The sequence below is a fragment of the Sphaeramia orbicularis genome, chromosome 10 (assembly GCF_902148855.1).
Source record: "Sphaeramia orbicularis chromosome 10, fSphaOr1.1, whole genome shotgun sequence".
Taxonomy (NCBI): domain Eukaryota; kingdom Metazoa; phylum Chordata; class Actinopteri; order Kurtiformes; family Apogonidae; genus Sphaeramia; species Sphaeramia orbicularis.
Window position 1 is genome coordinate 33,061,509 of NC_043966.1, and position 18,901 is coordinate 33,080,409.

At 38.9% G+C, this 18,901-nt stretch overlaps 2 protein-coding genes across 2 annotated transcripts in view; both read right to left on the reverse strand.

The window, feature by feature from the left end:
* The window catches only part of n4bp3 (NEDD4 binding protein 3), a 39,998-nt gene extending 31,196 nt beyond the window's left edge, over positions 1 to 8,802 (reverse strand). Inside the window, exon 1 of the mRNA XM_030145953.1 lies at positions 8,540 to 8,802. The gene's annotated coding sequence lies outside the window, so the exon portion shown is untranslated. The remainder of the gene's footprint in view (positions 1 to 8,539) is intronic.
* Positions 8,803 to 10,415: 1,613 nt separating this feature from the next.
* On the reverse strand, positions 10,416 to 16,051 carry LOC115427716 (platelet-derived growth factor receptor-like protein). The gene is made up of 7 exons (XM_030146411.1): positions 15,800 to 16,051; positions 15,421 to 15,587; positions 15,175 to 15,317; positions 13,228 to 13,379; positions 12,813 to 13,106; positions 11,135 to 11,274; positions 10,416 to 10,836 (listed from the first exon to the last, which is right to left on the reverse strand). The coding sequence occupies exons 1-7, from the start codon at positions 15,879 to 15,881 to the stop codon at positions 10,630 to 10,632; spliced, it is 1,185 nt and encodes a 394-aa protein (XP_030002271.1). The 5' UTR covers positions 15,882 to 16,051; the 3' UTR covers positions 10,416 to 10,629.
* Positions 16,052 to 18,901: the final 2,850 nt, after the last annotated feature.

The window sequence follows — 18,901 nt, forward strand, 5'->3', positions numbered from 1 at the left end:
CACATGAAAGAAACAAAAATGGACAACACAGAACAATGTCAAATCCTAACCACTGTTACCTTTATATAACATAAGAGAAGCCCCGTGTAACCTGAGACCAGCTCTATTGATTGCATGTAAAAGAACAAGATGTGACAGCTTTGAAATACAGGGAGCAGAGCTGGGCGACTGCTGCTTGTACACACAGATATAAATAAACAACAATGCCCACTCGCAGAGGAGGACCTCGACTTGTGGCCTTTTGTTCTGCAACGCTACAACTCTTCAGACTAAATAAAAGAGACGAGGGCCAAATGCTCTGCACACACACAATTCATCTTAACGCACTCTCATAAAAACAAGGTAACACTGCTGCAGATATCTGCAGAAGGCGGGTAAGCGCGGCCGCTCCTCGTGAGCAGATAAGCCCGATCAATAAAAACACAAGGAAACGATAAGGCTGAATTCACAAGGAAAGAAAATACCACGTTTGTTAACAAGACAATAGTCTGAGAATGAGACGCGGCCATTTCCGTCTGGCCTGTGAGTCGGTGACATTTAGTGACAAAGGCCACAGTATGGGGTCTGCCTCATACTCAAAGACCCTTCCCCTCTGAAGGTCATGGGATCGAGCCCATCCCATGAGGGTTCATCCATTGTTCATCTGTCAGGTGGGATATCAGCCATCCATGCAGTCAGTAATAACCCAGGAAGCCCTGAGAACAGCGGACGTCCACGTGATTAAATATTAAATACCTGCCAGACCTGGTTCTTTCTGCAGAAGAGGACATTTTGATTGACAGGATTACAAGCGTGGGCCATCAAACTGATCCTTGTGCCAAATCCACATGCGGGTTTACATGTAAACTGTATTATCAGTCTGTGGTGTTCAACATGAGCTAGTAATGTCTTTATAGTGATGAAAACACCAAAACACAAGCTGTTAGCGGAATTGTACAACTTTATTAATCTGTGCTATCTTATAATTTAATCATGCTTTTAGATGTAAAGCACTTTGATCTTCGTTATGTTGTTGTAAAGTGCTACATAAATAAACTTTGATTGATGGATTAAACTCAGTCATATCAATCCATGTAATAACGCACATTAAAAAAAATCATCAAAAAAACTGCATTTTATAAGTAAAAATGACTCAACTAGACACTTCCTGTTTGAAAACCTTTTTGAGCCTTTCCACCTCCATAATGACACAGAGTTATATTTTAAGTCTTGTTTCAGTATTATGAGGGGTTTTTTTTTTTTTTTTGAAAACTCAGTGTTAAGGACCTTCAGTCAGATCAGTCATTCCCTGTCTTTCACTCAGCTTCTGCCAAACCTCATTCATTTTCTGTTGTTTTATCTGAAATCACAGAACGGGAGAGTTTTTAACTCTTAAAACTTCTATCCCTATCAGTTCATTTGTTTGAGTTTGACTCTGAAATAACATATTAAAATATCACAGTGACACGACTCCACACACGGCAGAAGAGAATCGTTTGTCCGGGAAATGTGGTAGGTTTAAGGGGCCTCAGGGCTTCAGTGTCCTGTGGAAAAGACTGCATGATGGCAAGAAAAAAGTGAGGAGAATACTCTAAATATACAGTAAACAGTAAATGTCAGGCCTCTGGTCTCAGGTGGTAAAACCAGAACAAAAACTTCAACAAAAACTAAGAATCTCAAACTGTATGTTTCTGTAAAAGTAGCTTGTGATTCTCTGTTATACAGATGTCCTTGAACTGCTCCTATCACATCTACACATCACCTCCATCTCAGTCTCATTCCAGGTTTGTAGCTGTTTTGAGGGTGGAGTTAGACTCAAAACAGGGTTAAAGTTACACATTCAAGAGATAAAGGTGTAATATATGATCTAATCCAACACTATCTGCTCAGTTCACCAGCCAACACATTTATATGTCATCAAGTAAGACTGTTCAGACTCATTTATGAGTTGATTTGGAACGCTGGGGGCAAATACTTTGGCAAATGTCTCTGACCAAACACTATATTCATTATCATTTTTAGGCGGTCGGTGCCTTAACCCAGAATGCCTTTAGACAAAATCATTCTACATCACCAAAAACCTACCTTAAATACAAAAAAATAAGCCTGGAAATGCAAATTCTATTGTTAAACTACACCGTAAAAACAGAACAGCTGAAGGTCCAGTATAGATGAGGGTTACTGTACAGTCTGGTAAAGATCACTACAGCCTATACATTCAATGAGTGCATTTATAAAATATTGATGCTGCTGAGGATAACCTAATCCTTACTTATCCAGGTCTCCGAGGTACCACATTTCAGCTTTAACAGATCAAGTCGTAAATATGCTGTTGTTGTCAAATCTGTTAAGTGGAAATGGCTGATACAAAGATCAATTGTCAGTAGGAAAACACTTGGGGCTAATGATTAACTTGGGTGTGTTCTCTGCTTTGACAAAATAACTAAAGTTCAAGCTTTTAAGCCGTGCCACTTCACCCAGCTGAATGTGTGTAAAATAAATCAATGTCAAACTGAGACTTGCTATAACTGCTCGTACTAGACTCTGAGGAGAAACATGTGTATAGTAGTTAGTTTATAAAGATACACAACAGACCACTATGGCACTGAGTTACAAAGGAAACATATCTGAAATGCATACGGTAAACTGATGCAGACGACTATCATTTAGTGTGATAGCTTTGCAGCGTTGAGACCTAACAGCCCCAAATCCAGCAGAGGCAGATCTAGGCAGACAGCCCTGCACGCCTTGCCAAGTCCCACAGTGATTTCCTGAACCAGGCCAGGCTTTAATCGCAGCGACAGACGGCCCAGAGAGCGGATCAGAGACGCCACCGAGTGTAGAGGCACAACACTTTCCCCTGTGAGAGGTCAGGCACAGCCACGTCTATGAAGAGACTAGGAGATGAGTGGAGACAGGAGACAGTGTGTAGAGGAACGGGATTAGATAAAGAAGAAAATGGTTGAACCTATAAAGACCCAAACATCCAAAGTCATCAATGCATCTAAATAATTGGTGTAATATACAGTTTGTCACCATTTCATGGTCATCAGATATGACCCATTTGGACGTTCAGAGGCTTCGTAGTGAACGTGGAAACACCATCATCTTCTACAACATTGATTCACCAGTAAAACAAAGGGAGTTGGATCAATGACAGTGGATGAACGCTGGGTTTATGTTCAGTTCAAGAGAGATTTTGTGTAAAAGGTAGCTTTTTCTTTAGTTTTTTCTGTTCTGATATAATATCCCCTAAAGCTCTGTATGACATTCGTCACCAATTTTTCATTAAATCTGTAAAACTCAAGTAAAACTCAAGAGACTAAGTATCACAAATCCGTATGTCTTTCTGTGATTATGCACCAGAATCTCTTCCCTCACGGTGAACAATTTGGAAGTGTACTCCACCATAAACAATCCATTAGTTTACAAACAGAGCCAGTAGGTCACTCGGGCATTTTTGGAAATTTGTCCCAACATGAATTGTGGGAAGCAGAGCTCCACACAGCTGCATTATGGCTGCACTGGCAACAAACACGGAAATGGCTTTATTGTCTCTTGCTACTGCAGCACGGAAAGACTTACGGATTCGTGATACTTCGGCTATGACTTGGGTTTTACAGATTTGATGAAAAATTGGTGACAAAAGTCACTTAAATCTGAGTTTTCATGAACATCTACATATTCAGTAAAGTAAATATAGGAAAATACATTATTTATAGTGAAACAATGCTAAATAAAGAAGATAGAATTATAATTAGAGGTGATAAATCACTTAAGAAAAGTTAAGTGAAAAATTCATTTCAGAACTGCCACAAAAGTAGCGATGGGAGTTTTATGGGTTAAAAAAACAACAAAAAAATAGGACCAGTGGCCCTGTATCTCACCAGCATGTTCTATCAAGAATCAATAACCACTTGAATATGCAAGGTTGTCAGGTTCTGGCACTATGTTAGAGTCCTGTGGTGTTGATGCAGGAGATCAATCTCCCAATAGCAGTGGGTGGTACTTTCACTGGAGGAGAACTCAACTAATTAAATGAACATCCATATATGACCTCCTATCAGTGCTCAATAGTAACTATAATGATATCTGTAACCATTTACATGTTATAAACCATCACTATTTAAAAAATTCAAAAATCTAAATTTCTCAAAATTGTGAGCTTTGTAGACATTGCCCCAAAGAAGCAACATAAAAAGTTTGAGATGTTTGAAGAAATAGCTAACAAAGACAACGACGATGACGACACACCTTCACAATAGCTCATGGACTATCGACCAGTGAGATAAAAAGAGGGGGGTGGGGGGGGTGGTCAATGAGTGGAAGAAAGGCTGATTAGTGTTTGATTAGCTGGCTGCCCCGAGGGGAAATCTGTGTGGACCAAACAGTGCCATTATGACGGTGCTTCACCATCTGCTACAATGTAGTATGCATGACTGCTCCGCCGTGTACTTAACATTCAACACGACTACGATCCGTCTTTCAGCACCGCACCCTGGAGCCCATCTGATGCATCTGTGTGTCATGTGAAAGGATGTCAAGTTTGTGTCCTCCAATCTTTAGCGAGGCAAATGGTCAGCAGACATCTGACCATCAGCAGAATTAGTGTTTCATCAGCTGCTGGAGCTTTAAGGAGACAAATGCACGCACACACACACACCCCTATACAGACACATACACAAATAGGGGAGAGTCGACCCCCTGGGAGCTCAGACAGCTGAATGAAGACATCACATCAGCTGTCTGACTGATTCTGCTGAGAGAAGAGCAGCAAACACACCGGCGGCGCTAACAGGATGTCTAACAAGTCTCTTCAGCTTTTACAGAACATGCATAGAGAACTTTTTGACACTGCAATGATATGATGTTCTCAATAGCCCCTTTTACACAACACTTCTGTTGTGGGAATATTTTGCCTTTATTCTGGAACGACGTCATGGTGGGATCATTTAGTCCCACCTTTATTGCAGCTCTGTAACACCTCTGGAGGTAGTAACAGAGCCATGATTAAAGTGGAATCATGATTCCAGAATGCTATGTAAAAGGAACACCTCTCATTCTCCAACCAAGGTGTCGTTTTGACTAAGTATTGCGTGTGCGACCCCCGTGCACCTAGAGGGATTTAAAAATGGGTTGTGTACAGTAAAAAAAAAAAAAATCAACGTTGCCAGAAAGATGTCGAACTGGGGAGGCTCTGAGATCCATGAGCTGTTGTCACTTAGGGTGGAGGACTCTATCCATGCTAACATTTGTGGAATGGTGAAAGACTCTGGAGAGGTTAGCAACACCGCTATGCTCTGGGTATTTCCAACGCAGAAGTGATGTCACACTATGCGCTGCGTCATCGCCCCTTTGATTCCAGAATGCAGGTCCGCTGGGTAAAAGTCCAGCCTGTCTCACCTCTGTTACTCCTTTGGCTTGGCTGCGGAAATCAGTCAATGGTGGAAAAAAGGAGGGATCACCATCTCTTTGTAAAAGTGGCTAATAAGGCTTACAACTACCACATTAATTTAGATTGACTTGGCAGTGTTTTCGATTTCGCTCTTACTTAGAGTTTTGTGTATTTTAGGAGCCATCATTCTCAAATGGAACATGGACTGATTTAAGGGATGCTGATGACAGCAGCTGACACTTTCTGTCAAGTTATATTAAAGTTTTTTGTCATAAATTTGCATGTTTTAAAATGGGTCAAAGATAATGTGATGAAGGCTCAAAAACCTGTTCCTTCTTTGTTTTTATTTATAATGAACTTTTTGCTGGATTGTACCATTGGTACTGCAATGGGATATCAGCCAAAATGTAATTTTAAATCGCAGTAAAATCAGTGCCTCTGTGACTGATTTCCTTCATTTCATATTTGATTTACATTAATGAAACATGTCTTTCAGTTTGGACTAGTGGCTGAACAATAAAACAATACCTGTTTAAACTGGGTCTTAAAGGCGTGTTCATTGTTTTTTCATGTTCACTTCATTTGCAACTACTCCATTAATCACAAAAAAAATGAATATGAAAACAATGATTATGAGCATTGTCACTGCCATCAGACTGTACAATACCTTAGACTGATGACAAATAGATGATTACTTCAATTTTATTATTATTATTATTATTTTTTTTTTTTTTTTTACCTTTTTTTATTTTCTTTGTTGTATTTTCTTGAGCTGATGGTAAGTGAATTTATTCCTCTGTATCTTTATCTGTAGTTGCTAATAATCACTTTAGACAAGCAGTCATGAGGATAAATTGGACATTTTTCCACAATAAATAATCTAAACTATTAACTGATTGCCAAAAAAGTCAATAATCATTTGTTTTAGATCCATAAATTCCAAATGGCACACATGACTGACTGATCTACACAACATTACAGCACAAGTTCATTCAGTAAGCTTCAACAGGTGTTATTATACTTAGTGGTATGTAGCATTGAAACTGCAACTGAGTGAATACCCCTCCACTAACAAAACAGCCCCTTGTTAGAACCTGTCTATGTTTTTGTCTTTTATGATAAGTGGAAAATACTCTGGTCCACTTTCAAACATAATATGTAACAGTAACACACCTTAACACTGTCTGAAAAAAAGAAGATCCTCCTAAATCTTTCACAGTGGACCTTTAAAGCAGTATTAAAGGGTCAATTCACAGTAATTACAGAACTGCTGTATTTTCCAAAGCTACTTGCAAGCACAGATACTACTTAAGTCGTTGAGAGAATATGTTTTTACTGTATGTGCGTACTGTAATTTGAGAGAAATGACCCTTTAAACTGTGCCGCTGGTGGTGTTTTGATGTGTTTTCACAGTAGGTGATAAAAGAGGATTGACTGCCAACTCTGTCACCTCTGTGGCACGGAGCAATGGGCTGGATGAGGTGGAGGACTGCATTTTTGTGCGGTGACTTTAACCCTAAACAGTACTTAAGCTGTCTCTGTGATTGTCACTAATCTGTCATACGCACAGAACTGCAGAGACAGCGGTGTATCACCCTGCTATCCCCGCTTCGATTAGGCTATAATCCATTCCTAAATTACAGGAATGGTAACCACGCAGTCTCCAACAACAGCTCACATATCTATTGTCTCTCTATTGTCAAACCTGCTCCTTCTCTTGCGTCAGTGCGCACCCATAACCACCACACTCAAAGGACTCTTACTGAAACGCTCCATGAGTCCTCAGGTCAGAGGTCACCTGTGGCCTCCGGTCTCCACGACGACAGCCTGGCAGTCCCCAAAACTGAGTCCCCTCCCCTCCAACCGCCCACCTACCCAAACCCACACCCGGGCTCTTGTGTCTCCCAGTCACGCAGCTTTTGTCCCCCAGAGTCTTGTGCATCAAAAGGGAGCCTGGAGGGTGCTCTTTAAGCCAAACATTTACAAGCATGTGGGGCCAATGGAAGTGCATGAGACCACCACAGCTGTAAAGTGACAGGAGATAGATGACAAAATACGCACTGTGAGTCCTGCAGCCAGCTCTTCTACCCAATATATCTAAAATAAACCTGCAAATTTAGACAATAGACCAGGGGTGTCAAAATCATTTTAGCTCAGGGGCCACATACAGCCCAATTTGCTCTTAAGTAGGTCAAACCAGTCAAACAATAGCGTAATAACTTATAACTAATGACAACTCCAAGTTTTTCTCTTTGTTTTAATGCAGTAGTTCTCAAACTTTTTACAGGGGAGTACCCCCTGAAATATAGTTTTATAGCCAAGTACCCTCAACTCTTGATTCAGCATTTTTTGGCAAAGTTTGTTCCTGTGCCAAAGGTGTCTGTTTATATTTCCAAACCTTTATAAACAAAGAACATATATTTAACTGTAATATACATATATATAAAAACATTTTTAACATACATTTTGTGTGCAAAATATAAACTGAAAAGTGCCCTCTTTCATTGATAAGAAAAAATTAATGAATTGGTCATTAATTAATAAATGAACCTTTCATTAAAAAATAATTAGTTAACTACTCAAATAAACTCATTTGGAATAATATAAATTAGACATGTTCTTAAAATGCTACCAAAGCTTTACCAACATGATTGACAATAAAGCTATTACATGAATGTGTTTATTGGGTTTTATATTTCAGCATTAATTCTCATTACATATTTGTGTGTAAGGAGAAATAAAAACACTCAAGAAAAAAAAATCTTTACTAAGGTTCTTGTAATTCATGCGTGAAAGGGTTAAGTTTGGCATCCTTGACATTCCTGTTAATATCTTCAGTGTCATTTTTGCACTTTGTAAATTCATCCCGGGCCACATTGGAACCTTTGATGGCCCGGTTTTGGCCCGCGGGACATATGTTTGACACCCCTGCACTAGACAAGCAAACAGATGCAAAACGATTTGAACTCTCTGCTTGTGAGTAATGTTGTGTTATTGCATTGCAGGTTTTTTATCTTCAAGTTTATTCCCTTCATGTTAAGTCTGCAGAAAGTTTTTGCAGTGCCATCAGCACAGAGCGCAGAAAAACCCACGCACAAACACTGACACAGATTCAGCAGTAAAGGGCGTGCGGATAACCAAAAGATTAGGAAAATTGGCGCTCACCACATTCTGTATGCAGGACATCTCTTGGCCAGCTCTGCTTCTCTTACTGCAGTTGTTCTCGTCGGTTATATAAGGAACCAAACTGCGTGTCCGTGGCTCGGCCGGTATTTTCCAGGAGCAGACAGAGGCTGATCAGCCTGCGTGGACGTGGAGTGTACACTGACTGAAACTGACTCCTTTTCCCTCTCGGAGGTTTGAACAGAGCAGGACAGACTGAGAGGAAACACGAGAGGCAGGGAAACATGTGCCTGTCCCCCCGGTAACTGAACCAACGCGGACCGCTTAGTAAGAGGGACAGCGACATCTAGCGGACAGTGAACGCACCATAAACAAACAGTTGGATGCGCAGTGGGAAGAACCAGGCAGTCTGACCCTCCTAGGCCAGTGTTTCTCAAAAAGTGGGGCGTGGTGGCTTGGTAGGGGGGCATGGGATTATTCCTAGGTGTTTATTTTTTCTTCAGGTTCGAACATGTATCAGGTGGAACTAATGTTTTGGCATTGGAGCACCCTGGACTCATTTTAGGGACGTACAACAAACAAATCTACTGCCATGGTGATCTGTCACTAGCCCTTTCATGTATGCTGGTCACTACAGTGGACAGCTATTCTACAGCTGTTTTCTTGTATATTCATGGATTTTGTCATTCTTTTTGTTTTTGTTGTTGTTGTTTTTACACATAGATTTATTAAAGTTTTAAGATACTACATACCTTTTCTGACATGAATTGGTAACATTATGTAGATCTCTCTTGAGCATAAACCCCCAGAATCACAAGCCCTCCGCATAGTTTTCACACAATTTATCAGTAAATACATGTTTCTGTGTGTCAAAAATTAAACGTGTGGTGTTCAGCTGAGTGGACATTTTTGTAACTTCATGAAAAATAGGTTCATAAGAATTTCTTTCTTTCTTTCTTTCTTTCTTTCTTTCTTTCTTTCTTTCTTTCTTTCTTTCTTTAATTTTTCAGAAGAAAATTTTCAATCACATTGTGTTTTTTTTCATGCCTAAAGAGGAATAAAAACACTCAGGAAAAAATTTTGATTAAGGTTCTCATAATTTGTGCATGAAAGGGCTAGACTAGACAAAGAGTTTAGGTTTGGAGAGTGGACAAGGATTGGACTGGAAAAGAAAAATGTGCAATGTTTCTGTTTTTGCACAGTTTGTACAGTTTGCACTTTGATATTCTGAGATGTGCAACGGAAACAGGCTCATTGCAGCCACTGATGTTGTTAAAATGTTCATCTTTGTTACCAAAATGTGTTGTTCTAAAAAAAAAAAAAGAAAAAGTACCTTATTGTCATAGTTGTAAGATAATTACACATTTCCTATTTTTATTTTGAAAAATAATGTCTCAGGGAGCAGTCTTGTTGAGTTCATTTGTATTGTTCAATCAAAAATCTACGTTATTTTTAATTTGCACAACAAATTATTCAAGGAAAAGCAAAAAGTATTCTTACGATATTGATGTTTCTTTCAATAAAAGTAATAATTGCACCACAGGAACAATGTTGTTGGGGTTGAGGGGGGCTTGGAGATTTTTCGTGCTCCAAAGGGGGGCCCGACAGAAAAAGATTGAGAACCACTGCAGCTGTAATATAAATCAAACTTGGAATATTTCCACTGAGTGATATTAGTTATTATGATTAACTTTTGTAGTTCTTGCATATTAGATTATATTATGTCAAAATAAAGAGACAGAAATAACAATACTGACTGATATTATAGATTTTTCATCATCTCGTCATGCTTGCAAACGAAACGCACTATTTTCACAAATTATTTAACAACCAGTTAACTTACACTGATTTATTATGCCATTATTTCTGTTCTTATGTATGATACTACTTATAAATAATTCCACAAAAACAGATGAGCTTGTGTGTTCTAAAAACGTTTAATATACAAAGGTGAAATCCATAACAACATATATAACATCACATGTAGAGTAACATTTGTGTTAAGACTGTAGTGTTTGTCTGATTCTGATGAAGCCTTTCATCTTATCTGCGATCTCAGAGGTGGTTGAATAATTATTCCAGCAGCAGCTGATCTCTACCGTCCTCTTCTCTGTTTGTCTCAGCGTTTGCTTTCATGGTTTCTTTGGTTTGGCTTTGGGGACAACTTTAACCGTGGTGGACACTGACTTGGATCCTTGCAGGTTCTGAGCCGTGCAGGTGTACGTGCCCCGGTCCACATCCCTCACCTCGTCCACCAGGAGAATGGACTGAGACTGCTGTCGGCCTGCACCTCCAGCAACTGGACTGACGCTGTCCTGTGTGTACAGAGGCCTCCCAATCTGCAGCACAGCAAAGCACAGCACATGTAGAAAGAATAAGTAACCTCTTTGCAATGAATCAGCAAGTCTAAATGTCCAAATGTTAATGATTAATGTATGGAATCTATCTCTCAGGAGGTCATTATAGAGGCAGAAGATGCATATGCATAGGTATTAAAGATCTGTATAGCAGTAAAAAGTCATTTATTAACAGGAGAAGAAATTAGTGATTTATCAGACTTAAATATCTGTGAAATCTGTGTGGGTGTTACTGTACTGTGACACTGACTAGATATGTCAGTGTCAGTGTCAGTCTGACCTCCTGTCCCGGGTATTCCCAGGCAAAGTCAATCAACACATCCAGTTCTCCCATCACGGTGCAGCTGACGCGTAGATTCTCGCCCACAGTTACTGAACTCGATGAAGCTTGGATCACCGGAGCAGGAGGAGCCATGGGGTCTGATCATGGAAAGTCATAGAATTATGTGAATACTAAATTGCCCACTTAAATAAGTCTGATACAGAGATATTATCACTATATTATTTCAGTATTAGGTTGAACCACCTTAAATTCTTGTGCAATAATGCAGCTAAATTTGATCATATTTTGGATTTCAGAATTTGTTTTATTGTATTTTTTTCTTATCATATTTTGTCTGTTGTACGCAACAGGAAACATGACCTTTAGCTTTTGCGCTTTATCTTTTGTCCTGATTTCCAGGTTAATTTTTGCTTCTGAGATAATAAAATGACTGCACTGAGGTAATATAATATTGTCTGCAAGTAAAGGAAACTCAGCACAGCAAAACGCCTTATATGGGAAATGTGTCTTTTTTTCTTTAAAGAACAATAATGTTTTTCATCAGTAAAATCCTTTCATTTTAATAAAATATACCTGTGTTTTACCTGTGTAAGCTGTCTTAGCTAAGACAGACAGACAGATAGACAGACAGACAGATAGATAGATAGATAGATAGATAGATAGATAGATAGATAGATAGATAGATAGATAGATAGATAGATAGATAGATAGATAGATAGATAGATAGATAGATAGATAGATAGATAGATAGATAGATAGATAGATAGATAGATAGTGAAATATCGAAGAAAAAAACTATAACAATGGTTCTTGTAATATTCCTACAAAGGAACAACATTGTTTCCTTATTTTATGTCCTAATATGTCCATCTGAAATAACAGTGTTTTTGTTGCTGAAAATTAACAAAACTTATTCAAATGTTGGTATTTTTCTAAGGCCCTTTATGGTCTCATTGACAAGACTTTTATTTTAGTGATAACACATTCATCAAATTGAAATTCTTTTAATCCACTGGCAGATTTTTTTTCTCTAAAAAGAAGATAATTTGTCTTGTATCACCTGTTTTACTTCTGCAGTGTTCAACATTTTCACATCCGTAGTATCCTTGAGTTCTAATCACAGGTGACGTTGCGTTTGTATAAAGTGTTTCTTTGGTAAACTGCCCATCTTCTTCATGTCTATAAGTCTTATTACTTCACCACCTGCAGGGGAGGCAGGGGGTGTTGCTTTTGGTTCGGTTTGTTTCTTTGTTGTTTGTTTGTTAACACTTTAGCAGCAAAACTGTCAGTTGAATTCATACCATATTGGGTTTATATATTGCCAGTGACCCAGAATAGATGTGGTTACATTTTGGGAGCAGTAGGTCAAAGTTCAAATGTTTTATGAATTTTTTAAATCTTTGTTTTTTTTCCTATTTACTTACAACGGGCAAGATTTCTTATAATGATGTTTATAAAAATATCAATTTTATTTCAATTTACTTCAGACTTGGCACATATATAGAGGCAGTTGATATGCTGACATCAGCTCACGCATAGACATGATGACATCAGCTGGATCGATGCCAAAATAAGTTAGAATACATGCGAGGGGTGGGGTCTGTTGTGCCTGGCACCATTTTTTCCTGCAGACAAATACTAAAATGTGTGAGTACCTGTGTGTGTTTGCACTCACAGTTCACATATATGAGCATGTATTTGGTGGAGCTCTGCCTCAGGTTTCCCAGGCTGGCGACGCAGAACAGGGCTCCAGCGTGATAAGGCCGGGGACGATGGATGGTGAAGCCCCTCCTGACACTAAAGGAGATCTCTGTCCCATCCACTGCCACCTCCGCCGGGGGATACTCCCTGTGCAGCGTCACCTTGGCCTCAGGTGACGTCACCTGGCAGGGCAGGACCGTGGGCCAGTTGGTTCTCAGCTGAATCACCTCATAGTAGTCAGATGATGGAACAAACAGTTCTTGTGGGTCTGGTTGGTGCAGAGCAAAGATATGGCAAATTTGTGATAAGATAGCAAGATTTCATATCAAGCTGGGGCTGCAGTTCAAAGAAGTGCATATGTAAGCATCAATAAAGCTTTTCCATTGTACCGGGAAAGAAGACAAAGACTTTCACAGCTTTGTCGTACTCCTTTCTGCAGTCAGTGTCCTCACAGTACATTGGATAACAGGTGTACTCCCCAGTGTCTGCACCAGTCGTGTTGACTAATGTCAGAGCCCCATACCGCTCATTCTGGACAATCCTGCAAAAGCAAAAAAATGAGTTTAACCTGAAAATATAAAACTCAAAGGAAAGTCTCCAAGCAAATAGTCCAGATCCTTCCACTGGATACTGCAGTGATTCATATGTTTCTTCTGCAACATTCAACCCTAACTCATTTCTTAACCCATAAAGACCCAGTGCTACTTTTGTGGCAGTTCCCAAATGAATTTTTCTCTCCATTCATCTTTTCTTAAGTGGTTTATCACCATTTATTGTAATATTATCCTCTGTTTTTGCATGTTTTCAATGAAAATCAGGTATTTTATGATATCTATTTAACTGATCATATACTTCAATCATCATGCTGAGAGTAAAGTTGAGAGTTATTATATCAAAAACAGAGAAAACTGAAGAAAAGGTGCCTATTTTCAGTAATAGTTATCACTAACTGAACACAAAGTGTCTCCATCCACTGTCACTGATTCAACGCTGAGTACTCCATGAGTTTTACTGGTGAATCAATGTTGTAGGAGATGACAGTGTTTCTATGGTAACTACGGGGCCTCTGATCATCCAAATGGGTCATATCTGATGACCATGAAAAGATGATAAACTGTATTTTACACCAATTATTTACATGCATTGATAGGATTAATGGATTGACAGGTATTAAACAGTTTAGATCAGTAGATGGTTTAAGTCAGTGATGTATGTTTGGGTCTTTATGGGTTAAACAACCATCAGTTTGATAAAGATCATAAAGGTTCAACTGTATTACAATGGATAAAGGTCATGTGGTCTTATGAGTCCAGACTGACCCTGTTCTAGAGTGATGGGTGCATCAATATGAGAAGAGAAGTTAATGAAAGGATTGCCCATCATGCCTAGTGTCTGCAGTGTCATGATCTGGGGTTGATTCAGTTGGTCAGGATTAGGTTCAGCAATGTTATGTGTCCGTAAAATTAGGTCAGCTGACTACCCTGACTACCCTGATGAGTAGATATTTTCTTCCCTGATGACACAGACATATTCAAAGATGACAATATCAGGATTTATCAGGATTAAATATTGTTATAGAGGGGTTCAGGGAGCATGAGACATCATTTTCACACATGGATTGGCCACCAAAGAGTCCAGACCTGAACCCCAATGAGAATCTTTGGGACGTTGTGGAGATTTTACACAGTGGTGCAGATCTGTCACCCATAAAGACCCAAACATCCACCGTCAACCAAAAGCACCTATTGATCTAAAATGTTTAATGACTTCTGAACCACTAAACCTATCAAATGACCCAAATAAATGGTGTAAAATGCAGTTTATTGTCTTTTCATGGTCATCAGATATGACCCATTTGGACGTTCAGAGGCTCCATAGTGAACGTGAAAACACCATAATCTTCTACAACATTTTGATAAATGAGAGTGGATGGAGACATTTGTTTTATGTTCAGTTAATGATAGATTTGACTGAAAAATTCACTTTTCCTTAGTTTTCTCTGTTTTTGATATAATAACCCTTAACTTTAATCTGAGCTTTTGCAGACCTACCTGAGTTTTTACAGAAAAAATGCAAAATACAGAGAATAACATTCTAATAAATGGTGATAAATCACTTAAGAAAAGTTAAATATTGAGAAAAAAAAAATTTTTTTGGAAATGCCACAACAGTAGCACTGGGTCTTTATGGGTTAAATGAACACAAATCTGTTTGCATTGTCTGGTAGGAATGATGCGCACTGTCTCAACCTGAAAGACAGACCATCAAAACAGTATGTCCATGATTTTTATTTGTCATTTCAAGCATATTAAAAATGTCTGAGTCACAAAGCTTACTTGAGCCTGCCATCATCATCCTCCTCCAGGTATCGGGGGACCCCCCACTGCACAGGTTTACCCCTACACCTCAGCTCCAGAGTGTCTCCAGCCGGCACACTTATGGTCTCTCCCACCTTCTTAAATTTACCTCTGTTCACCACCTTCATATGACAGATACAAAAACATGCAGTCACAAACAGTAAAAGCTAATCATTTAATGTTTCTTACTAAAAAAATAACATTAATGGTAGAGGATTGCACCACCTGTGTGAGCAAATTCTGTCTCTGGGCTGCACGTGGAGCTTTGACTTTGGGTTTTGTTGTGATGACTCTGGGTCCTTTGTTGGTTGTTTTCTCTGCTTTGGGTTTGGTAGGTTTGACCTTCACCCCTGGTTGTGTCCGCTGTTCTTTGGCATCTTTTTGACAATAAGCTAGAAGGCATTCACAGCACATACAGTCAGTGCAATAACTGTTGGAAAATGCAGTTCAGTGTTTCATGATATGAGTGTTACTTGGTGAGAATCTGACAAAGAATAACACAAGATAAAATAGTTTTGTTTGCTGTTATAACAGAGTGCCAGAAATGATCTCTCCTTGGTGTTTCTAATAACATGCTTTCAAAGAGCTGAGTAAAGTCACTTACCTAACTCCAAGATTACAGCACAAATAAGGAGCGTGGTCAGGACCAGCTTCCCCTTCGACCCGCAGGAGTTCACCAAAGGCATGTTTGATGTATGGATTATCAGAGTGGGCTGTGGGATTGTTAGTTCATGCAGTTTAACACAGAGATCTGACTGCAAAAACCAAAAGGCGACAAAGAAACGAGGAGGAGGAGGGCAGAGCTCGCAAAGTGAGTGGTCAGCTGTTTACCAAAATCACACAAATTCCTCCTCCTGAGAGTGGCATTAGTGGCGCAAATTCCTCCTGACTGGCTCAATGGAGTCTTTCAAGCCTGTCCGGACCAATGAGGGTCCAGAAACAGAGGCCCCTCCATGTGGAATTGCACAGCCTGTTTGCTTAGCTGCTGGACTGGAAGTGTTGTAGCAGCATGAGTCTGTGGCCTTCTGAACACAGCACAGACCCAGAGCAGGACTGTGGCAAGGCTGTTAAAAACCATTTGGCACCCAAGACACCATGCACCCCACTTAGATTATGTACATTTCTAATATGAAAACCAGAACTGAGGTGGCAATTTAAGAGTCATACTTGTGAAAGTGTTTTAATATAATTGATCAAACAGCCTGTGAGTACAGTGAAGCACAGATGTTCTATTATAAGGTTTCATAAAGCTTGATCCAGTAGGAATCCATAAAAGCAAAGCAATGTTATTAACAAAACAATCTGCTGTGAAGACTGTAAAGATTTAATAATTCGACTGGTTCCATCCAAAATACCACTAAACTTCAACTGGAAATATAAATCTATGCTCTGTGATATTTCATGTTTTTTCAGTATTTAAAAAAATATATATATTTATGGATTTTCGACAGCATAATATGGATGTACCATACAGTGTGTACATTTTTGGTGTCTTTCTCAACATAAGTCCCCACCCCCAACTTAGAGACAAACATAAACATGTAAATATATACAAAAGACATCAGGAATATGAACAGGACAACATAGTATTTACACAAATTCTAGCAAAAGCAAAAATAAATAAATAAAATAACATTAAATAAACAATAAAGAATATCAATAAAAGAAATAAAATATGTACAATACCTACAGTTATCTAGGTGATGAGTGGTGATTCGGTATTAAAGTCATGATAAAGTGCTCATTCTATTAGTTTCTGTGTATTTTAGAAAAGGCTGCCATGCTTTATAGAATGTTGCAGTTGATCCTGCTAACGTACGTCTCATCTTCTCCATACGTAAAAACATCATGATGTCTGCAATCCACTGATCATGTGTGGCAGGGGTTTCCTGTTACCACCTCAAAAGCATAAGACGTTGTGCAAGTTGAGATGCAAATGCAAAACCATTTGAATAATATTTTAAAAAATATGAATGTTTGGAAGAATCACTCCAAAACATGCTGTCAGGACTGATGGTGCAAAGTTAATGTCATAAACTTTTGAAAATGTAGTAAATATACCGGTAGATGCCGAAAGGTGTGGACAAGTGAATTAGTATCTGTTTTGCATGTTTTTGATTTGATTTGTCATTGTTTGCATGTATAAAAGGCAATGGTTTGTAGGCAATGTGAAGGAGACTTGCCTAAAAAAAACACACTGGACTGACCATTTGCATAAGAAATGGAAACACTGCGAAATATGGCACATTACAATGCATGAGCCATGGACATTACAAACACATGACCACATAAACATGAAGATGCAGACATCAGGAACACACAGACAACAGATCCATGCACAAAAACATCACAAACACACTCAAGTGTTCATAAAGTAAACAAGATAGATTAGGAAATTGACAGGGATATTGATGATTGACATAATAGGCCTTTATATTTGTAGAAGAGAGGATAATATAATATATAACATATTAACAGGACTTTGTCAAAACCTGCTGAAGGTGACATGGAAAAATACAACAGCAGAGCGTTCCATGGTTTAGATCCTCAGTAGAAAACTAAGAGTGAGTGGGTTAAATGCGAAAAATGCTACACAGGAAATGAGTGTGGCATTGAGAAATACTTGTAAAACTAGAAGCACTCGGAGATCGCAGACCTTCGCCAAGGCAGATCAGTGCCCTGGATTTGGATGAATATTTCAGGAAATGTTGATACTGGCACAAGGAACAAATGGTTAAAGTTTGGTGGTGATTGGGGGGGCACTGATCTGAGGTCTGCGTTGTCTTTTCAAGAAAAGCACTTGTAGAGCGCAGACCTCCGCTAAGGCAGATCAGTGGGCCCCTATGCCCCTCCCCACCCCGATCACCACCAAAATTTAATCATTTGTTCCTTGTGCCAGTATCAACATTTCCTATAATTTTCATCCAAATCTATCCATAACTTTTTGAGTTATCTTGCACACAAACAGACAAACAAACAGACAAACCAACGCTGACAAAAACATGACGTCCTTGGCGGAGGTAAAAAAAAAAAAAATCATGAAAATAAGGCGGGAGGTTTATTTGTAAGTCATAACACGGACTAAAGATGGTTCACCTGAGGATGTTGAAGCGAACAAGTAAAGGCTGGAAGGATTTTTGATGGTTTTATGTTTGTAAGTAGCCCCAAGAATTTCACATTAAATCATATAGAGATAAACCATTGAATAATATAACACAGTGTCAATGAAATTTTATATTGAATAACACAGAACATCAGTTACTGGGCTGTTTTATTATTTGTACTTTAATGCTTTTAAGAAACCCTATCACTGACCTGCTCAGAGTATGTGCCGCATAAATTAGGCATTAACTCATAAAGACCCAGTGCCTCTTCTAAGGCACATTTCTCTATTCTGTGATTAGTGATTTATCATCGTTTAGTACAATATTTTCCTCTGTATTTTGCATTTTTCAGTGTAAATCATGAATTTTCCCATATTTAATTCACTGATTATGTGGCTGTTCATAAAAGCTCAGATTACAGTTGAGGAGTATTACATCAGAAACATAGAAAACTGAAAAAAGGGACTTTTTCATCAAATATATCATTATCTGAACATGAAGTGTGTCCATCCACTGTCTGATCCAACTCCATTGGTTCTACTGCTGAACAATGTTGTAGAAGATGTGTTTCCATGTTCACTACAAACCCTCTGATTGTCCAA